Source organism: Thunnus maccoyii, chromosome 5 (genome assembly GCF_910596095.1).
Source record: "Thunnus maccoyii chromosome 5, fThuMac1.1, whole genome shotgun sequence".
In the NCBI taxonomy this organism is placed as follows: Eukaryota; Metazoa; Chordata; class Actinopteri; order Scombriformes; family Scombridae; genus Thunnus; species Thunnus maccoyii.
Window position 1 is genome coordinate 30,669,065 of NC_056537.1, and position 24,324 is coordinate 30,693,388.

General features: G+C 40.2%; 1 protein-coding gene across 1 annotated transcript in view; it reads right to left on the reverse strand.

Annotated features, from left to right (window-relative positions):
• necab2 (N-terminal EF-hand calcium binding protein 2) overlaps window positions 1-24,324 on the reverse strand; it is a 136,232-nt gene that overhangs the window by 58,245 nt on the left and 53,663 nt on the right. Inside the window, exons 6-7 of the mRNA XM_042410914.1 lie at window positions 9,469-9,605; window positions 8,840-8,964 (exon numbers count right to left, since the gene is read on the reverse strand). Of these exons, the coding sequence (XP_042266848.1) occupies window positions 8,840-8,964; window positions 9,469-9,605 (262 nt within the window). The remainder of the gene's footprint in view (window positions 1-8,839; window positions 8,965-9,468; window positions 9,606-24,324) is intronic.

Genomic DNA, 24,324 nt, shown 5'->3' on the forward strand with positions numbered 1-24,324 from the left:
CACATCTGACTTTAATGCAGAAGAGTTTGTGTCCTGTCATAGACCTGCAATTAATGTTCATTGTAACCACAGTCGTTCCCTATCATTAACCATACCATAGTTTCTATCCGCAGTCATTGTAAAAACGTTTTCTAATGTTGGCATTGAATGTTATGTAGGTTTTTATAGTATAGTTCATTATAGCAACCATAGCAACCAATCCTGAATACAACTGATTAAAGGGGCAGGCTACTCTGGCAACTAATTGTATTTCCAAGAGGTTGAGAGATTCACAAGAGACACATAAAAATATGCAGATATCCTGACTTTTAGTCTCTATTATGGTTTGATTCAAAAACAATGAGTTTCCCATATTGCAACTCAATAAAGTGTTCTGTTACACCCTCCCTGCTTTGGGAAAATGTCCATATCTTTAAAACTCCATATGGCAGTTTGGAACACAGGCTTTCTGATAACGCTGATGACATCATTGGGACATCTTCTCAGACCTGACAAAACTCCTCCAGAGCCACAGAAGAAATTATACAGATGTGTTCTCCAATGTAATCTTCAAAACCAAAACCAAACAATGTGAGGTTCAAGCAGGACTCAAGGCCAGACACAGAGGTGTAGCTAGCTACATGGAAAACAAATCTCAACACGAAGAGAACAAGACGACCAAAAGTTTGCTAACATTGCTTCTTGGTACTAATAATTCCACAGATTACTTACAATAAAACCCTTGTTGAACTTGGAAGTTTCTGTCGATGGTTTCTCCTGTCATACTGGACTAACCAGCAGTCTTTAAAATGATATCTATTGGAAATGTAAAACCATCTCTTTCTCTACAGCCGATGATTTTATTTTTCTGTTAGGAGCCACCAGACAGCCTGTGATTAAAATACAAAATATAAAAGCTGAACTGGATCTAGGTTCTGTCACACAAAATGGAATAATTGGCTTGCTACTCTATTTGCATCATTAAGTCAAGCGGTTTAGTGGTATAAAAATACTGGAGGTTACCAAAGTAAGGACCTTTCCTCTGCCCTCCTCACACTGGCCCACTCATCCACTCCCACCCACTCAAAGACCATCTCCAACTTTATCAGGGCTGTAGATGTCCTGTCATGGTTAATGCCTCTTCCCAGTGGTTAGGAACATTTGATATTTCATGCTCCTGGTACTATAATAATGCACAGTGGCTATCTCTAGGTCAGTGCAAGAGAGGAGGGAAGGCCACCTAGTTGTTTATGGTGTCAGATACGGTAAGAGTGTAATATATTATCTTAGTGGCATTAACTGTGTCTTCTTCTTCTAAGCTGAGACATCTGTCTCAGCAGACTGGAGAACATATGGCAGCTACATTCTCTTCTCCATCACAGTCACATCATGTCAGGCACAGCTGTCCGTGCACACACAAATGCATATAATACACATTTGTACTTAAAGACTTCTGCTGTACATGGGATACAGGGGAAAGTAGCAATAAACAACACAAGAGTTGTTATATAATATACTTTAAAGTCTAAAAATATGCACAAAGATACACACAGTCATACATACTTAAAAGGAAAAAGATGTACAAAGACCACGCAGCAATACTTCACTTTTCATTAATCTTATCCCCATGACTCATAAATGAACACAGATCACTTCACGGTTGGAAAAAAAAAAATAGACAAAGTGGTTCAATAAACAAAAACAGAAACTAAATATCCTTGAGGAATCCTTAGCTGTTATTGTAGAAGCAGGTCTTGAATGCTATCAGAGTTTAGGCTAGTGTTAGCGGCTCTGTCCTGTGATCCTGGGGAAGTTTACCCGCAGACGATGTTATGTGAAATAGTGCTGCACGTCCTCAAACTCATTGGTTAGTCTTCATTCTAAAGGCCTTTTCTCTTTTAAAGTTTAAAGTGAAAAAAAAGTTCCTTATCGTACTTAATACTAGGACTAACTAGCTCTACACAGCAATACAAGAACAATGCTGTTTCTTTATTTCCATGTCTTCTAGATGGATCATCCAATGGCGAAGATGCTGACTTTTTGTCTGGAACGTGCAGCTTTAGCCTCTTTTAGTAAACTGTACAAGAAGAACTTGAGTAGCAACAGTAAGTAGGGGGGGACGAGTCTTAGCGAACAGTCAATTATGTCTCCATCCACATCCTTATTTTCCACAAGCGAGGACACCCACATTCTTCTATAAACGTACATGCACACACTCTGTCTGCCAGTGTGTGTGTGCCTGAGAAAGCGCTGAACGGTAAACAGCAGCTCATTTACAATTAAAACTCTTCAGTACAGTGACAGATGCACTTAGCGAAGAGATGCACTGGAGCGTTACGCACAACAACACTATACTGTTGCATCGGCTGCTCGACTCAAAGGATATTTTTAGCTTTCTTATTCTTTTTCCCCCTCTCACTCTTTTCCTCGCTCTTTGTTTCTCACCCCACTCGTCTCCCACTTATTGCTTTGTCTTTTCTCTTTCCCTGCCCTCTCTGTCTATCTTTCTGGAGAAACTACTCTGATTAATTCATCTTAATTGGTAGAACACACACACACACACACACACACACCTACGTATGCTATTATGACATGAAAAGGGGGAGATAATAAAACTTCAAGGCGACTTCATATATGTGCATATAGCTATGACTGGAAGAGAACAATAAGAGGAGAGGAAAATGAGGAAATGACTCAGGACAGCAGGAGTAATTCATACATATTGGAGGAGGCTTGGCACTGTGGGAGAAAGAACAGGACAGGGAGAGGGGGAGAGAGAAGAGAGAGGATTTGGGAGTCATTAATCAATCGACTTGTCCTGACTCGATACAAAGCACAGCTGACATCAAGGTCCTCAACTGTCAGAGCTGCTTTACAGCCTTAAGTATAAAAGAGAGGGGGGGGGGGGGGGACTGAGAGGAGAGCAAGAGATGAGACTAAAAGAGTACAAGATTAAAGAGTACTAAAGACTGCTTTCTTCTCTTTGTCTTGTTTTTTTTTAATTAGGATGCATCAAAGCAAAAATGAACAGCGAATTTTGTTTTCACTTTCCAAATGAAGATTGAGTGAGTGAGTTTTATGTTACCGGTGGGTGAGCAGTGACTAGGTTTGGGGAAATTTCAGTCGATTTGGTGGTAGGTAATTTTGTAAAAATGAAAGAGCTTATGCATTTTACATGTATTTCCTATAATCACGAGATAAGAAACAGTATTTCTGCTTGCTGTGATATTAGCTGTAACATTTAAATTAAAAAATTACAAGCAGTGTATAAACAATAAATGGTTTACAACACACTATAATGTAGTTGTAAGAAGATTAAGATAAGATGTACCTTTGATGTCCCGTAGAGGAAATTCAATTGACATAAAACATAAAGGTCATTTTAAGTATTTATTAACTTATTTGCCAACAATTATAACTTGTCCTGTAAAACATCCTTACCTTATGTATAAACAGATAGTGAATGATTGACAATATCATACATATGTCTTCATTTATATATCATTTGACCTGCCTTCATGCAAATATATTTATAAGGCATGACTGTAAACTAAAGCAGTGCAGTGAGCCTAGCAGTCTGATTTAATGAAAAAATGACATTTCTATCTTTTATCTAGACATAAACCAGACTGCAGCGGTTTGGTTCAATATTACTAAAGTTCTTCATCAGAGTATGGAGACTGTACAATGACTGGAAATGCAGCAAATTCCCAAACCAGCTGGGAAATGCTGCAATCAAGCAATGCTTTCAACTCTAGCAACAGCTACTCTCCAGCCTCTCTGATGGTGAATAGCTGTTTATTAGATGAAATCAAACCAGATGACGTCTATAATCAGCCAGAGCTGCCACAAGTCCAAAGCAGAGTCCAAAGCTGTTTTCGTGTGATTTTTTTCCTTCTGCCCAGTGACATTTTAGCGCTCATTTGGGTTGATGTTGAACTCGACCACCTCCCGAACATTGCCATCTGTCACATGCCTGCTGGGCGCCTGGTAGCAAGGCACCGAACTTCACCAAGACCCAGCGGTGTTGCTGATGAACTTGGCAACTCTGAGGCTTTGGTGTGCCCTTCCACATATTACCAGATGACGCACATGAGGTGGCCAGATTGAGTGCAAACCCAAAATAATGAGCCAAAACCACCATAACTTGTAATCCTCAGTTACAGTCTATATATTTTCAGGCTCTGTCTGTAATATCTAGCTCAGTGGCCTTTTCTGACACGCTGTAAGCTCAAACATATCCTGTGATATGCTCCCCTGACAGGTCACAGATGTTTGGACTCTGAAGGGGGAAAGAACTAAAAATCCTGTCACTTTGAGCTGTCATCTTTGTAGTCAGTCGACATGAATCGATACCTCTTCTATGCAGCGCTAGAACTGAGGAACTTACAGAGACTTTTTCAATTGCTGACGACCAGACCAACGCATACTGTCATACAAAAACTTTTGATTGTCACTCATATTTACCCTGTCAGGACACGAAAAGCTAGTGTGGTGCAAACAAACAGTCATTATAACATATTTGTGCAGGGAATGCAGCAAAAAGCACTTAGAATGAAATTTAAATAACTAACAATAATTTCTTCCTAATGAAATCATGCCTTGATTATTACTTCCAACACTCGGCACAAACAGTGTGCTGTCTTTAATTAAAGAAGGTGGAAGGATGTTTGTGGAGGCAGATGAATCATCTGTATACACATATATATATATATCTGTATTTATAGGACGCCTTTATTAGAAGACAGTCTTCCTTAGTGTCATGCACTGTTTTGGTTAAACTCTTTTTTACTGAACACATTGAATTGTTTTAATACTTTACTAAGAGCCGCATAATTCTATACAACATGCACTTTAAAGTGTGCTGTGAAAATTCACTTTCAATGAGAGGAATCTAAGAAGTAAAAAACCGGAGAAAATTAGATGAAAGAAACCAAAGTGCAGCAGGTTTTTGCTTTTAGTGGAGACTCTCCATTAATTAGGATGTTCCAACTGGTTAACCAGAGAGCTTTCTAATCATTAAAAAAAAAAAAAAAAAAACTTTTTTACGCAGGTTGAAAGCAAAAGCTTTTACTTATCTCAGATGATCTTAAGGTCACAGAGACAGTGGAGTGGATTTTCTTTGTTTTCATTTTTCCTCATTAACTTTCCACAGTGGTTTAGTTTATGATTATGTGTACTTGGTATTTGGAGGAGGATCTGAATACAGAATACCATGTGTTTTACCACTGTGTCATTTACAGTATTCACTGGAGGCTTCTTTATTATCCAGAAGCACTTTGGTTTTGTTTTATTGGATCTCTATGTCACTGTCAGTGGTCTGGGTCATCTCATGCTCATATCTCTAATAACACTTGTGTGTCTGTGACAGGGTCAAAGGCCATATATCCTGGAGTGAGTCATTTAAAGGAGATATAACTCAACCTAAGAGAAAATATCTCTTATCTTATTCTTGCCAGAGGACAGGTTGATCAATATTTTAACAGAAAAAAAACTCTTAGCAAGGAGGTACCAACTGGGACTCTAATCTCTGTGTTATAATGTTGTAAATGCAATATTGTTCAGTGCATCCTGGAGGCTAAACAGGCCAAGATGCACATGCACCTATAACACTGTAGTTTAAAATACACCACGCAGTTCTGTTACGTCCTTTACTGTCATGTTCGACTGAGTATTAAGAGGAAACAACATCCAAAAAGATTATTTTACACTAATAACTGCTGATATATAGCATTAACCATCCATTGATATGCTTTAACCATATACATACTGTACCCTGAATGAGCTGTACAGTATCAGCTGCTACAAACACATTTTTGTGCACAACACAACATTTATGTCTACTCAAATTCAGTGATGCTCTCTATTCCTTGTGTTTATAGTCTCGCATTTCTGTGAATTCCCATCAACACCAGCAGGCAGTATATCGATGCGGTTCAATGTCTCATGTAAAAATGAAACCTCTCTCATCTTTTGTCATAGCACAGTGTGTATTATGTTTGAGAATGTGTGTTTAGAAGTACAGCATAAAGAGTAAACTGTTCTTTGGCAGCGTGCTGTCTGAATCACAGGGCTGTTTGAGAATAACAAGTCATCACTGTCATGTCCCATCCAGTCTGACAGCAACGTCAGATTCTCTACATCTCTGAGCATCACATCCCCCATGAAACACAAAGACTTATAGAAACTACGCCAACGCTCATCTCACTTAACTGCACCAGTGAGGCCATAAATCACAAACTCCTGTCATGTAAACTGATTTATATAAACTTAATTTGTGTTTTATGGTCAGGTTTGTGCTCAGTGGGTCAAGCCCCACACGTTAGGCCTTGGGATTTATGACATGTGTATTGTATTAGTGAGCTTTATAGATGACCACACACGACATCGTTCATCACATGGCTCAACAGTTGTAGGAAATGTTGTTTCCCTCTAGAGTCGGCGCTGTGTGAGGGTAAGGGCACATGTCAAACACTTTGTTTATTAAAGCACACAAGATCAATCTCTGCTCTACTGATCAGTCTCTGAATCAATAATGGCTTTGACAACAGCTCTATTGCTTGTGCCGGTTTACTCCATAGAAGTCAGTCAGATGTGACCACAAAGAAACAGTAACAGCAGCTTTTCCACTGATAACTTATCATTTTTTAGACGTCTTGTTGGGTTTTCTATGAAGGGATGTAAACCTGTGAAATCCGTTTAAATATGGTTCATATATGGTTAAAACATGGTTCACTGGTTACTTGAACAGATATTGTAATAATGATTTGATTCCTTAATGATCATGAAAAACTGTACAACTGATAATTAAATATATTATAATGTGTGTACCACTATTTTTATTCTAATTCTACAAGGACAAAAACAACGTTTTCATTTGTTTTACTAAACACTGAAATATGATTTTTTTTATATACTACACAATGAAGACTGCTTCCATAAAATGAAACAGGACTTGGAGGACTAGATCTAAAGATTGGATTTATTTTGCACATAATTAAGGGATGAAATAAAGTAAATCATTTCCCCATATTTTAAGTGTATTTAATGATTTTGGCCTTGTAGTAAAGAGGATAGAATATAAAATCGATTTTACATCAGTGCCAGTAAAAGTATTAGCAACAACAGTCAAAGCAGTTCATATTGATTATTGCTGAAGCTAGTGCGATACACTGCAATATTTCCTTTTAACAGATCAATGCAGGTGAATTGGCATCATTTTTACAACTGAATGAATGCTCCCACCCCTAAAGCAAAGAATAAGCAGTAATGACTAATGAGAAAAGGTCTCTGGTCCATACAGTAGCTCTCAAACCGCTGATGTTGGAAGATATATGAAACCACCACCGACTTTCCAAACACTCCCTTTTGTCAGCTGCATTAGCAACAATACTGCAACTCACTCAACATAAATGAATAAATACATAAATAAAGGCAGCAAAACGCTAACTGTGATGGAGTGCCTTTCTCATTTGAAGTTTTGTGTACCCTCATATTGATTTTCTCTCAAATAAATGGAAACTAACAGCTGCCTGGGTGGAAAAATTGATCTAAATGTTTATACTGTTAGGAAAGTAGACACAATTTACAAATGATGCTACAACATGCAATGCTCAATTAATTTGAGGAAATAATAAAACATTAACAATATCATTGAGATTCCTGAGTGCCGTTCACTCTCACTTGTTTACTTGTGATAATGATGAAGCATCAAGTAGCACCACATGTGGTGAAGCAGTGCTGCACTCCTGTGAGCAGATCCAGCCTGCTCATGTTCATTATTCAGGACACAAGGCTCCTACAATACTCTCTGCTAAAATGTCTGTTGGCAACTTCACAGATGCACAATTAAGACATTTATAATATTTGTGTCAGTGTTCAGGGTTAAAATGACACGCTGACCCTGAAACAACGAGACTGCACACCTTCAACTGACACTTGTCAATAAGCCCATCTGAGGAGTGATTGATTACGGTTTGCTCTGCCCTTTAAAGCTTTCCTCTCTCCGAAGCTTTCCTCTCTCTGTATTTTTGTGCTCAACTCCTCTTCTGTGAAGTTTGTGCTGCGATAAAGTGATACCATATCTCAACAACCTTTGAAGTGTCATTTCTTCAGCGAGCAATTTGTTCAAGTGGGTGCAAAGTGTCAAGGCGAGCGTGTGCTGCAGTGTTAAGTACCAGCTGGTGGAGGAGGAGAGAGAGAGAGAGACAGAGAGGAAGACTGTAACAGAGGGGAGAGAGTGAGAGATGAAGAAATGTACAGAGAGAGAGAGAGAGAGAATAATGAGGCGCCCTGTATGTCCTCAAAGAGAATATACAGCCCTGATCAATTTGAGTCTGTTTTAGCTGCTGTAACACACACACACACACACACACTCCATAGAATAGCACTACGCAGCAGATTTCAAGTCTTAATGCTGACTGGACTCAGAAACACACTTAAAGGTTTGATTTGAACACTTTAAATCTACCTTCATTTACTTTCTCTGTTTGCTTCCCCCCCTACTTTCCCTCCATTGCTTGTCCTTTCGCTTTACGTTCCTCTCTCTGCATGCTTCCCCCTTTAACTTCTCTAAACCCTCGTTTTTCCATCTATTTATCTGCGCTGCCCTGTCTGCTGTAGGACAGCTACATCAGACTTGTGCAGGTGGCTGATTGAGGATAAATCACACTGGGATAAGTGTTTGAGTGTGTGATAAACTGTGTAGTGGCAGTCAAGAGTTTGATTTCTGCTAACCCGGAGCGATGTCCTCTCACTAAACGTTGTGGACATGAAGCTAATCATACAAGCGCACGACAGATGGCCTCCAACCGTGAATTCAGAGGAGGTGCTGCAGTGTGTGTGTGTGTGTTTTTGTCACCTGAGGCAGTGTTGATGGTCCTGACAGCCTCCCTGGCACTGACTCTGTTGTTAGGGGGATAGTCAGGGACAGCGCTGTCCGGGCGCCTCTCCGACACCCGTGGACTCACCTTGGCGGGTAAGTGACTGAAAAACAGAGAGAGGACAAAGCAGAGATATTATGTTAGGAGACTGTGAAAAAGAAAAGGAGGAGGGATGGAGCAAGAGAGAATTAGATAAAGAGAAAGGCGTGGAGAGGTGAAAGGAAAGAGAAAGAGAGAATGGAGAAAGAAAAATGAAAAACAATTTGGATGGAGAATTGGTGGAAGGAAGGATCCACAGGGGATGTGGAGGAAGAGGGAGAGATAGAGGGTGATGGAAATGGGGTAAAGGAGATGAGATGCTGTTTGTGTGTGTGTGTGTGTGTGTGTGTGTGTGTGTGTGTGTGTGTGAGTGACAGACATTTTAACCAGAGAAGATTTGTGCTTGAAACATTGCCTGGTTTCCATTAGGACCGCTGACGATCTGAGTTTTACACATAATGCCATGATACATGTGCATGGTTATGAGCACACACACACACATACACACAATTTTCCAATTTCACACATAACAGCCTGGCCTGGCGCAGCGATACCACCATTGGCTCACCCTGATTGGCTGTGCTGTTCGTCAATCGCGTCCACGGCACTCTCCACGGAGCTCAAGAGGGACTGGATCTGATTGGCTGATTCCTTCAGCAGGAAACGGGTCACAAACTGCTCCACATTGGTTCCTCTCTCATAAACCTGGGGAGACAGAGAGATACGTGTCATTTACAAAACCTGGTTTGCGTGTGAAAAAAGGTTTTCATGCCAAAATGTTTAACCAAGTCTGTAGCACATGGAACGTAAAGCTTCTTTTCCATTATCATATCTTTCACACATCACAGAGCAGCAATGCACCCTTCCCATCACTCCTCTGATGAGAGTTTCCAGCACAAATCTTTCAGAACTCCTTCCTTGCATCCATTTGATGGTTCAAGGGCTTCTCAAGGTGGACAGGTAGTGTGCAGGGAGGCAAAAAAAAAAAAAAGTAAAAATGAACTACATTTCACTCTCTGCAGCCATCCTCCACTCCTTCTCCACCGTTGCTTTACAAACTCCTTCCATCCATCCCTCTCCTCTCTCTGCAGCTCGGAGTCACCGAGAGTTTGTGCCAGGCCACACGTAAACCCTAAAAACCTTTTAGTCTGAGCGTAAAGCTCATCCCGTGGGGGGATAAAAGTGCTGTTTAGTGGTTTTACTGTACTGTACTGTATATTGTTTCAGTTCAGATTCAGCAGGTAAAACACGAAATGTTACTCACTTCCTCCTATGAATCACAACATGATGACAAAAAAAAAAAGCCTGAGAGTCTTTGTCAGTTATCAGCAGCAATCCTCCATGCTTCACATGGAAGAACCAAGCATTGTAGCTCATACAATGCTCGGCTCAAAGATTATTGATCCGCAGGTAATCAATCATTTTAAATTGTCAGCACTGCTACAGTGAAACAATGCAAGGAAATCTATCCAAAAACAGAATTTACATACATTTGATGATTTGCCTGAGCTGCACTGCTAATGGCATGAACACGGTGAACCGTCAGGAGCAGAGAGAGTTTCAGTTAAGACCGCAGCTTTATCTCTGATGATCTTATCCCCGACAACTTTTTTATCATTTAGGGAATTGAGTTTAAGGGTACCACTTTAATATTTCATGTTCGGCGATCACAAGATACTAAATCTGCAACGCTTTCTGCTTCTCACACATGTTAAAAGGCCAAAGAACTGTCGGAATAACATGTGAAAACGTCACTATCAACGCCGGGCCGTAATTGACGACACATGTACTTCAGAGAGCGGAGTCAGTCAGTCACGTCAGCTTTACTGTCAGAAGTCACAGCGCAGTGATTCAGGGAGACAATTAAGGTTCCTGTGCAGTCAGCCATTCTCTGCCGCTCTCTAATCTAAGAATGAACGATCCCACGAGACGCGCAATCACACAAGCTGTATTGACTTCCATTATCACAGTTGATGGCTTTTACACACATGTACACACACACACACGTCCGCACACAATCACACATGCGCTCGAACATACAAAACACACAGACTAACGCTCGTGTGTGTGTGTGTGTGTGGAACGGTCCTGTCAGCACCAGGAGTTTTCAAGAGCATCGATTCAGAGCGCGAAACACACATCTATGCTTAACACAACCAACTGAAATTACTATGATTATAGCATTTAGGCTTGTGGTCCCATTTCTATTCACCATATTACCAAAGAGGCACTGCTGACTCACTAATGACTATCATGCTGAGATTCAATTACCAAAGTGGAATACATGTCAGAATAAATAGAAATGATAAAGATGAATTCTGACATTTTTATGGAGGAGATTATGAGTGCATTACGAGCCCATTATAGGGACTTAGTCATTAAATAGAGAGATGCGGATAGGTTCTTGATACAGAATCCCATTTATTCGGCATACTGAGCATGCTCAGATTATAATCTTTTCTCTACTGAGTTAGAGAAAACGTCTATTTGAAACAACACAGTGAAACAAACACATTAAGATGACTATTTCCCTTAAGTGCAACACTAAAGGCAATTGTATAGCTATTTTATAAACTATTAAGACTCAGAAGAAAAATTGATTAGAGGCATGACGGATGATGGAGGCAAGCTGTGAATCAGGGTGAATCAGGGTGGATCAGGGTGAATCAGGGTGAATCAGGGTGAATCAGGGTGGATCAGGGTGAATCAGGGTGAATCAGGGTGAATCAGGGTGAATCGGGTAGAAAAACATCTTGGATAAATTGCTTGTTTTTGTGCTGAAAGTAAAGCTCTTGGCAGTATTACCCGACACACACACACACAAACAGATACATTTGGTGTGTTATGATGTATTGGGTTATACACACTTGATTCTCTCTCTCAGTGAATCATGTTCTCCTTTTGATTGATGGCTGGATCAACATTCTTGATCCAAGTATTTGATCTTGCAGGGGTGAATCTTCTTGCCCTATTTGGGCTGCATCCTTAAAGCAGTGTGTGTGTGTGTGTGTGTGTGTGTGTGTGTGTGTCTGCGTATGTGGGTGTGCAACCCTATCAGCAGACAAGAACATCAATATTGGACGATTCTGCAAAATCTTGGATAACGCTCAAGTTTTGTTTTTTTTCATCCAGTGAAAATTCTCACATTCTACAATATCTTTGGATGGCAACTATTTTATGGTGGTGGTTAGGGAAAGATCATAGCTGTAGAAAATAAACTATGTTTAAGGTATGCTTACACTTTAGGCAACTACAACACTTGGCTAAGGTTAGAGAAAGATCATGATTACAGTTAGAAAGTCAAACGGAAGTTGCAAGATTGTGACAGGACACCAACTTCAGCCTCCTGCATGAAAGTCAGACATGTAAAGCTTTTTTTGTGGATACTGATGCTGTGTCACCTTAATGTGCCATTCCATATGTTTTTACTCTATATGTAGAGGTGTGTGAGTGTAGTGATATATTTAAGTATGGGTTTGCACAAACTGAATTATATCTGCGACTAGTTTGATAAACACCACAGCCCCTCATTCAGCTCTGTGAGGTTGCACTCAGGCACAGTGGTGTTTTGAGCTAAACGCTAATGTCAGTAAGCTAACATGCTCACAATGACAATGCTAACATGCTGAGGATCGGCTGGTATAATGTTTACCAAGTTCACCGTCTTAGTTTAAAGTGTTAGCATGCTAAACTAAGACAGACTAACGTTGCCTTCCATGAATATTCTAAAGGAAAATGAATATTCACTTCAAATGAAGTGATGTTGGACAGCCTGGAAGCTGTGACAAGCTCTTTGTAGACGCTGACAAAAGAGGGCTCTGCATTGGGCAATTTTTGTAACAAACAACCCAAGAGTCATATCTGCTTTCTACAGTGCTTGGCCAATTGTGCAAAGCTTTCAAAATGGGAAAATCCCTAACAAATAACTGAGGATCATAACTGAACAATGGCGGACAAAGTGTTCTGAGCTTGTACGGATTAACCTGCAGGGGGCCCTGAGGTAAAAAAATTGTTGCTGGGCCCTACTAACCACCAGGTTTCTCATACTCACTGTCAAATTTGTACAATTTATCCATACTGGAAGACTGCCAGGTCCCAGTTTTTCTGTGTGGTGATGTGATGAAAGAAATTTAGGAATATTAGCACAAAACTGAAATAATGGTCTTAAAACTAGATTTTGGCACCAGGATTCTCTGCATGGCAGAGCCTCAAGATCAGGTAATAAAGTGGGACTCCTCATAAGGTATTATCATTGTCAGTTGATATTGAATTTCAGTGGATCATCCTCCCAAATGTTCAATAAATTACGTCAAACCAGTCGACACACATTAAGCCTGAAGCTTTTTAGGGCCCATTTGTGCAGTCGCCCACTTTGCACCGGTCGGTAATCCAGCTGTGGTATTGAGAATACCAGTAGCAGCTGGTTCCAATCAAAAAGGCAATGTGAGTTTGTTTGCGCATCCTAAAAGAAGAAAATGTGTTGTGAAATTGTATTATCTTAAAAACTGCTCCACAGTTTCCCCTGTCTTCCTCTCTCTCCTCATTTTCTTCCCCTCTCTCCTTCCCGTATGTGTCTGCCATGCCCTCTCTCCCTCCATCGAGCGTGTCCCCTGGGCCTGGCTACAAAACCTGAGATAGAAAGGCTGTGATGTATAATTCACACAGATCACTGACCCAGGAGGAGATACACAGTCTCTCTCCGCTGGCTTCCTCAACACAGCCTAGTGATTAGCTACAGTGTGTATTATTGTTAACATCTGTGAGTGTGTGTGTGTGTGTCAACGTGTGTGTCTGTCTTCACAGATCTGTGTGTGTTTGTGAATGTGAGTTCAAGGCAGGAGGAACGAATGTCAGCGAGCGCTTCTGTTGATGTGCCTGGTTTTGTGTAATGAGCTCTCCAAAACTCATCACATCTATGACACTTTGATTGTATACATTTTTCACACACATCACCCAAGGCTGACATGATTTTTATGAGATCAGAAAAATTTAATCTGGTGGGAGTAATTGACCTAGCCAGCGGGGTCACTCGGCCTGTGTGTGTGTGTGTTTCTTTTAGATCTCATGTATCTTTCCCTATCTTCTTAAGGTTAACAACAACTCTCCTCATTAACATCCACCTACGCATCTGCACACATGTACACAGCACAGCCTCCCCCTCCAGCGCGCACACACACACACACACACACACACACACACACACACACACACACACACACACGGTTTTCGTGATAAGATGGCGGTGGCTGATTACAGGGGGTTGTAGAAGGTGGTAATCAGTGATTACAGAGGTTGGTCTCGTTAGGGGAAATTATTCCATCTTCAGCGTCTCAGATGGAGATACAGCAGCTTTGTGGAGGGGCAGAGGTGGCAAGTATGTAGGCCTCCAGTTTGACAGGCGTAATGGGCTGATAACGCCCCAGCGCAATGCTTTCACTCAGGCAGAGTGTTCGTAATGTTCCACTGACAGCGTTCAACTTTGACGGAAGAGTTTTACAACCTGCAAACAAATCTTTGGACAAATCTTTGGACAGGAAGCAGTGACTATATTATATAAAATAAACCTAAATAAAAGCCCTACATTGTCAATAGGTGATACAACATGGAACACTACATGGGAAAATAAACTTGAGCTTCAACAGAAAGTTTATTATGTGATATGATAAAGAAAGTGATTAGCAGCATTAGAAATGATATAAAATAATTCAAAATTTGCTTAGGTCAGTGTGAAATGATTAAATCTGACAAAGTCCTTAATTGCTAGAAAACATCAGACAAGTTTGTTTGTCCGAAAATTTAAAGCAACTTCCTGTATGTTCACATTTTCTCTAGCAAGCCTGCGGAAATACTGACTGTCCTGTTTCATTTGCAAAGGAAGTAATGTGACACTGTCATACACCCATGTCCCATCTCCCACCAACTTCTTTTGACCATGAAGCCAATCTTCTTGAAAGAATAGTTCAACATTTTTTAGAAATATGATTATTTACTTTCTGTCTGTGTGTTAAATATGGAACTGGAGCTGCGATTAGCTTAGCTAGGTTAAGCATAAAGACAGGGGGGAAACAGCTAGCCTGGCTCTGTCCAAAGTTCAAAAGTATGTCTACCAACACCTCTACAGCCCAGTAACAAACATGTATCTTGTTTGTTTAACCACTACAAGAACAAAAATATAAAACCAGTATTTCTAGTTACTTGCTGCTGTGTTTATATGCAAACCACAGCTGGGCACAGTGACCTCTTGTTGTCACAGTGAGGTTGTCAGACATCCAGTGTATAGCAGGGATAAACTGGGACTTGGCATTTCCCTATGCTTCCATCAATCTGCTTTTCACAGTAGACATTTTGACTTGTCAAAGCTGGAAAACACAGGTGTAAATACTAACATTAACATTCCATTAATTGTCCCAGTATACCAGAGCACTGAAACGGGCTTACCCACAGTAAATGCAATGCAGCCATCATAAATGTTAATAATTCCATCTGTGCTTTTCCTACTTTGACAAGTCAAAATGTCTAGCATGAAAAGGGTCGGTTATTTGTTTAGCAGTTACATCACAGAAATTCTCTTTATATACTTCTAATTTGCAACAACAAATACACTTTGGGAGAATCATTATGCCACCGGAATTACATTTACTAATAACAAAATTAGGAAACATTTTTAATGAACATATCTGCCAAGTCACAAAATGTTCTTAGCCTACCTAACTACACATGGGAACCCTGGTCTCCACCCACTCTTCCTATGACTTGTGTGCAGCACTGTTCAAATACGTTGCACCTCCCTCGTTAGGGAAAACATAATCCCAGCAACAATTACAATTCCATCAAACTCTATTTACCAAAACAATTTAGTGGTATTTAATTGTCTAGGATGCAGGTTTGCACAGAACAGCACTTCACAACTTGACTACTTTGTTACAAAATGATTACAATATGTAACATTTTTTCTTATCCTGTATTATATGTTCATTCTGACAGAAAACAATATTATAGAATGGTAGGGTAAGTAGTATTGCTCTGTTTTGTACAATGCCTACTCTAGTCATTAGGGATGTGCAGAAAGCCCAGTATTTGTATTTGTATCTGTATTTGTTGAGGCAGCAAAATTATTTGTATTTGTATTCGAATAAAAGTGGAAAGAGGCTTAAAAATCCTGTTTTTGTTTTTATTACATTTTTAATTTTAGAAAATTAAAGTGTTACAATAAGTGATCATAAATAAACTACCTTATGAAGGAAGTCCCCACACTGGGTCTTGAACTGGAGTCTCCCAGATCATAGACGACTGCGCTGACTACTGAGCTAAAACTTCATTGCAGACAGACCTCTAACTAACAAATATGTTTTCAAATATTTGTATGAAACAAATATTCGTAAAAAACCCATTATTTGTGCTTTGCCGAATAATGTATTTGTATTCCGGCACACCCCTACTAGTCATATTAGGCAACGATAATGACTATAACAAGAAAATCGAAACAAGTGGCTCACGCAAAGAACCTTCTCTCAGGCTGTATTGATATTTATTGAACAAGCTGCTTTGAAAGGACAATCCTGCAAATAATTATGTCCACAAATAATTAGTTACCATTTGTATTTGCAAAACCTTTTTACAAAGTGTCAGCCACATTCAACTTTCCACCTGTTGTACTTTATAAAGACACAGCAGGAATCTCATTGACTTCACTCTGTCTGACAAACTGGAGGGATACACATCAACATTTCCAGCCTCCTGTCTGTAACAACAGGGTTCTGCATAATGACACAGTAACTGGCTTTGTCCTTCTGGGATTGTTGTTTAGTCTACACAATATAACAACAGCCTTCCCAGCCTGTAAGGACAACTGCTGGGGTGTCAAGCAGGGGACAGTTTGAAAAAAGAAAAAAAGGTGTTGGAAGCTGACCCATCGGTCAGACAGAGGAGACGCAGAGGGGATGTAAGTGTTGGAATCGATCCAGATAATTCCCTATATCCCCCTGCTTAGACTGAAAGAGATGATCAGTCTCACAGGAGAGAAAGCAAGTCACTACAAGGAGGAGAGGAGAGGAGAAAAAACAACTCCAATGAAAAATCAGGCCCTCCGTCACGGTACCATCCCTCTAAAAGTGTGAGCAGCTAGGTGAACAGACAGGTGAAGCAGCTATGTTGTGCTTTGATCTCTCTTAACTGTAGATCCTTGCAGTTTAAACACAAAATATGGCAGGCCCTTGATATTAACCAAGATTGGAATTTCATGTTTTAAGATAAGACTTGTGACTTCCGATGTCCTTTAACAAAAACAAGGGCACTTGAAATATCACCACACACAGCTCCTACCCGTTGAGAAAACCCGTTAAAAAAAAAAAAAGCGCTCAGTTTTCTCTTTTCGCACATTTTGCAGTTGCATGAGTCTCAAGGTCAATGCATGAAACTTGGCAGCCCTGCCTATAAAGGTTTCGCTACAATCTAGTAGTTAGAACAGACATGAAACATGACGTAACTGCAAGAGAGAAGAGAAGAGAAGAGAAGAGAAGAGAAGAGAAGAGAGGAGAGGAGAGGGGAGGGGAGGGGAGGGGAGGGGAGGGGAGAGGAGAGGAGAGGAGAGGAGAGGAGAGGAGAAGAGAAGAGAAGAGAAGAGAAGAGAAGAGAAGAGAAGAGAAGAGAAGAGAAGAGAAGAGAAGAGAAGAGAAGAGAAGAGGAGTTTGTAGTTTCCAGCATGTAGCCTGTGAGCAGTTGGCTGTTCGTGCACCTCCTGTCGACTGGTCTTTAAACAGCTTCAGGCAGTATAACGCCCACATCTCAGCCTACCAAGGTGAGCTCTCTGGAGGCTTCCTGAGCTACCTATTTTTAGAATTTTTATTACTTTATATTGGTTTTATCTTTTTTTTTTACCATGGCAACCAATAAAAGTTGTTTATATTACAGCAAGTCTGAATTCGTCTCACACACTGTAAGAAGTTGTGCTGGCTATCAGTGGTGGTGTTTCCTTTTATTTCACAGCTCAAGAGGTATCAACTTTTATTTCACAAGTCTCTGCAGAGCCTTACGTTGTCCCCCTACAGCAGGTCTTTATCTGCCACGATAACAGAGGTTTGATGTGTCGGAAAGCACAAGAACCGCTCCCCGGCTGCCCCGCTACCTCCGAAACCCCCCACATCCCTGCCTCAGCTTCACACATCAACCAATTAAAATGGTATCCTAGCAACCCCAGTCAATATGTCCCTAAGCAACACCATTTTAGCAGTATGCATGTAATGATATCTGAGCAGCAGACCTCTTACACTGAGAGGAACATATTCCTTTTAAATGTCTCTTCTCTTTTCTCGCTCTTCTGGTTTCCCACTATCTCTCTCACGGCTGTGTTAAGTCAGCACGCATACACACACACACACAAACACAAACACAGGACACATATGCGCACACACTCAGCCAGCCTGTTTTTCTCAGTTGTTACTCTCCTCTGGCCCCGTCCTTTTTTCACTGTACCATCTTAACTTCCTGATGTGATTAAGACATCCCAGCTGCAACACTAGCTGACTATAGAGAGTTCAACCTTGTGTGTGCACAGTGTGTGTGTGTGACTGAACACTAATGGTAGACTAGTACGGCTGACCACCCGCTGCTCTTCCTCTGGAGACATCTACCAGTCCATTAGCAGGACACTAACCTGATACTCACAAACACACACTTACACACTCTGCACCATCAGCATTCTACTGTAGCGACTTACAGCATGAGAAGAAATATAGAGATTTGGTTTAAGATTTGAACATACAGTATGTGCAAGCTAGTGTGGAGAACTAAGTCTATTAATGAATAACATCAAGTAAATAACAATAACAGCTCTTGATTTTGATGAGAATGTAATGAGAGGTGTGTCTTTGATCCAGAGGAGATAAATCAAGATTAGAATAAAAACATTCCAGTAAGCCAAATGTGGAAGGAATATATATATATTTCTTCCACATCTCCAAAATATATATGTATATTTTTGCAGCGTTCTTGAAGTGTTTGGATTTTTGGCATGGTTTTCGTGCTTTGTGGTCCATGTGTGTTGTTTATGTTACTTTTTCATTAAACCACATTGAGGGTTAATATTTTACACTGCACTGTTACTTTTATTCTCTTGTTTTATCTGTCTTATTCCCTTTTTAGCTTTTTTTAATTTCCAAATTTAACACTTTTTAATTGATTTTATATGTCCGTTTACTTGTGTTGCTTTTATATCCTGTTTTAATGCCTTTTATGCTCTATGTAAAGCACTTTGAATTACCTTTTGTAGATGATGTTCTTTTCTTTGCTCAATAATGGTAATGTAAAATCCTCATGCTAACTATCCAGTTTCTTGTCCGCTTCCTTTATGTAATACATTTACTGTAATTAAAAGAATTAAAGCAAGAACTGAGACAAACAGACAAGGAAATTGTTATGCTACTGCAGACTTTTACCAATTTACACAGAAAACTTGGAGTTAAGTTTCACATTCCCAATCGTACTTTCAGATATTAACCTTCTTACTGTTTACTGATCACTTTCAGTTGTATTGGCACTAAGGCAAACCAAATACTCCTTGCTACCTCACATTTAAAGTTTTGCGTTGGTGAACCAGTAGGAGGCTTTCATTGTGAATGCGGTCAGCTTGTTAGCAATGATATTTTTCTTCATATAGTCATCTTCTGTGCTATTGGGTCAGAGGATGAGTTTAAATACTGCAGGGAGAAAGAGTAAAAAGCAGTAACAGCCACAGTGAGCTGCAGATGACAGACTCTACTGTGGCCTTTATGAACCAGCACACCTATAACAAGGTAAACAGCCTCTTTTACTGTGCTGTGCCGTGTTGAAAACACTAGCACCGTGCCAGCACGCCTCGAATGCTCACGGTCACAGCTCAGCTTGGCACAAGCATCCCCATCCTTATCAAAAAATGGGATTTATCCAAAATGTATCTGAATTAAAGCCACCGTGTATAGAATTTGAAAGCACCTTCCAGTGGTAGTATTGAAGCAGACATTGGATGCACGCCAATACCCCCCTCCCCCCACTGATCCAACCCAAGGACATTGAGATAAATAAGCTGAAAAGCACCAATTTTACCAAAGACTGTATGATTTTTTTTGTATGATTTTCCTACAAACAAACACAAACAATATGAGAGTAAAACGGCAGGCTATAACCACATGAAAATTTGACATATAGTGAATTTGGGGTAGCTCATCATCATAGGGGACAATCGTCTTTGCAGTCAGAATTGAAGGATGGTAGGAAAAGTAAATACATTCCCAACCATTTGGTTTTTTGGAGATCTAACTGGTGGCAGTGACAGTTGGAAGTGTGGAAGTGGTTAACAGCAGGCAACGTGCCTGAGTTTGTTTCTAAACAGAAGGCGAGCCCACTAACAGGCATCAGAAACATAGAGACTCTTCAGATATCATGCCAGCTTCATCGGCCTTCAGAGAGACGAGAATGTAAGAAGGCGAGGAGGATGATGGGGGTTGATGGCAGGGAGAAACAGTAGGAGGGCGAGAAGGTGCTGGAGGAAAGGGAGATAAGATGAGGGAGGAAGGGAGGGAAGGAGGAGGGAAGCAGGGAAAAACTGGAGTGAGGAAGAGTGGAAGAGGAGAGCGATAAAGTGGTTGAGGAGAGAAGGATGTACTGTACATTCTGTTGAGCTTTTTTTTCATTTGTGTTTTACTTTCTACCTCGACTCTGTATTAAATCTCTAAGTGGAGTTTCTGTCTCTCTGTTCTCCTTTCACCCAATTACCCATCAACCCCTCTCTCTCTCTCACACACACACACACACACACACACACACTGACTCTCTCTTTCTCACTCCTACAGAACTCTGCATTATTCATGCTTTGGGTGTAACCTCATCAGTCAACACACACCCGGCTGACAACACAACACACACTGCTAGTTTTCTTTCTCTCTCTCTCTCTCTCTCTCTCTCACTCTCACTTTCACACACACACACACACACACACACACACAAATTATTCATGTCCACATCATTAACAGTTGTGGGAGACACTGAGGATGCAGTCAGTCTCATACTTGCTGGATTTGTTGGTCACATGTTCACCTTCGCTCTGTGCAGAACAGCACCTTGACAGAGTAAACGGGGGACAGGACAGGCATACATACATACATACATACATACAAGACGCTTTAACAGTGACACGCTGGCTGCTGCATTGTTGCTCCAAACCTGAGAGAAGCTGACTGGAAGTACTCTGTAACGCTAATGTGGGATAGATAGCGAGGAGGGGGAGGGCTGTATGATAGCTAATATTGTTACGGTACAGACTCATCTCACTGACAGAGATGAAAGTGATTAATGTGATGTGAGAAAGCCTTCTTAAAAATGTTTTTCCTGCTATGAGTAATATAGTAAATTGATGTCAGATACCTTTAAGTGTCTTGTATGACTTTCTTGTCACTGAGCAGTAGAGTTTTCGTACACACAAGTGAGATGAGACAAATTTCAATTGAAATAAGTATTTAATGAAGACGTAGAGAGCTGTGTGATGTGAGCAGGGAGCAGAGATGACCAAAGCAGAAACATCTGTGCTGCTCGATGGTGAATGAGGCTCCAGGAGACATGTGAGGAAAGACAAGAGATTTGGAGTCTAATGATAGCCTTAGTGTGTTGTATACAATGCACTTATCTCCATATATTTAGGCAAAAAAGTACATTAAAAACAGCTATTTGAATGTGGTTTTGATTGGCAGGAGGCAGGGAGTGAAGAGAGAAAGTTTATGATGGGTAGAATGAGCGGATCAGATCCAATCAGATGTAAAGTAAGCCTGTAGGTACTGAAATGAAAAATACGTCCAACTGAATGACAAATAGAAGCGTTTTCTGACCTGATGCCACTAACAGCAGAACATCATTTGTTGAGTGCTCTTCTGTGATAATGTCCGATGTTTTGGTGACCCATCTGTCCACCCCGACTTCCGCCATACGTGGACTTTGTCGCTTCATAACATAACCCCATTTCCTCTTTTGTCCCTGTCATAATTACTACAGCAGCATGAGGGCTTTGCCGGGAAATAAATGTAGCTTAGTTTTGGTGAACTTGTTGAAATAAAAACACATTTTGAGAGAGATGTAATGACACCTGAACTAAGATTTCATCAGTAACTAACATTCACCAGCAAACACCGTGTATGTTCTCCTACAATATATGGCAGTTTTTGCAAGCAGCACTTTGTTTTTCTTTGTATCTGAAATCTTGAAAACAAGAGAAATACAGAAATACTACAATCATGATCTTCACTTTCATTGTGAGGAATTTGTGTAAAGGTTAACATTTTTCAACTTTGAATACGTCCTTTTTTTGCATCACAGATCAGTCTCACATTGCCTGGAATCTGAATGCAAAGAAATTCTTTTTGCCTAAACTAACCAAAGAGTGTCGACAAATAAGCATACAAACGCAGTGAGAAGTGTGTGTGGGGGTGTCGTGCGATTCGTTCGCTATGTGTGAGTCTTTACGGTACAGCTTCCATGCAAAAAATGTTTCCGCTGAACATGATTAAAGCAGGAATCTGAGTAATAATCACATAAAATATTACATGAAATAGATATGCTAGGCTAGACTGAAGTGAAACGTTTTAGTGACTCTAAGTGACTTATCACTCAGAGGCTGAAAGATAAAACATGTTATCAGTCTCACTGATGGAGCTGCTACATCCTCCTTATCCACACAGTGACAGCAGCCATGAGAAAGATGTCGGAGCTGCGTTTCTGACCTCCGGCACCTCTTTCTCTCAGTGTCAGACCTCTTGCCTCCTCTCAAACTCCTATTCTATTCTATCTCCTCCTACACTTCCTTCAGCTCCTTGTTTGCTCCTTCACTCTTTGCTTAATGTCTTTTATCTCTTCTGTCTTCCTAACTCTACCTCTTCTTCCCCTCTTCCAGTCAGCTCTCTGCATTTATTTTCTATCTCTCTTCCCTGTTAAATTCCCTCCTCACCCTAACTTCTCTTCATCAGTAACTCCCTCATTTGCCTCCTCACCTCACTGCCTGATTCTAACTTCACTTCTCTACCCATCTAGCACACTGGCTACAGCATCCTGCTCCTTGGTTACCAGGGAAACGGTAACCTTGGTGACCAAGTTCTAGAGGCTGAGGGATGCACTTGCTATCAGGGTTGACATCGCTTAGCGATACATGTGTACATAAAATATATGTTTGGGATGTTGTGATTACAGGAATGCCCCAGACTGAACTGCTGACACCAGGTGGCTACGTCACACACACACACACACACACACACACAAGCTTCACAAACACACACTCAGGACAACACACTACTGCAGGAGCGCTAAAACTACCTGGGGACGTTCACTGATTTGTAGTCATTAAACATGCCATGTATGTAATTTATAAAGTGCCCTCACATTCTGCGGCAAATTAGCTCTCATATCATGTTGAAGGCATGTAATAAGTCTCCTGATAATAGTTCATCTGTGCTAATTGTGCTTGAAAATATAAATAAACAGATATTGGATGTGTTTTGGTGTGTAATGTATCTTCATCTTTTAAACTCACAATTTCTATTATGACACTGCCATGGGGAAAAAAATAGTCAGTAGTGAAAATCCTCATAAGATTTTTTCAGAGATGATTTTTTTTTCCTCAATTAAAAAGTAATCAAAAATGTATGGAGCCCCAAAAATGAGAAAAGGTAATAAAAGTTATCAAGTCAAAAACTTACAGTACTCATAAATAATACTATTAAATAATTCAAATGGAGTGTAAAATGAAAAAGCTTTACACATTTCATTTTACCTCCAATCTGTTGATAAAAGATATAAAAACTTTATTTGCCTCCTTTAGTTTTTTCTTTTTTTTGCTTGCCTTGGCACACATTCAATCGTTTATTTATTTATTTATTCACTATCTTCCCCAAGCAACATCCTCATCCCATTCCCATTTTCCTCATCACATCTATCTCCAATTTTCATCATGCTTATATGATAATTAGATGGGTGCGTCCTTTATTGTCCAGGGCAGGAAGTGGTCCAGGGTGGGTGGTTGGCTTTTTCTTTTTTTTACCAACTGATTGAGGGTCAAAGAAAAAGTATATATCCTTTTTTTTACAACCCATTTTAATTATTTATCTAACAGTATCATTTATTGATGTATTCAGTTATATTTTTGACTTTTCTGATCTTACTGAGGGAATTTTCACAAAGAAAAAAAGTTCAAGAACACAAGCTCAGCGTTAACAGTGCAACACTTCACCAATGCATTTACAACATACTGTACTGCATATGCACAATCTTCATCCAAAAGCCCATTAAATCCTAATGAATAAGTGATGAATGCAACGCAAACTGACCCACCAACAATCACATCGTACCCACTGATGGAGCTGGCTGAGATGTTTAACACATTGACTTCGGTTTCTTCATTTTATTCATCACC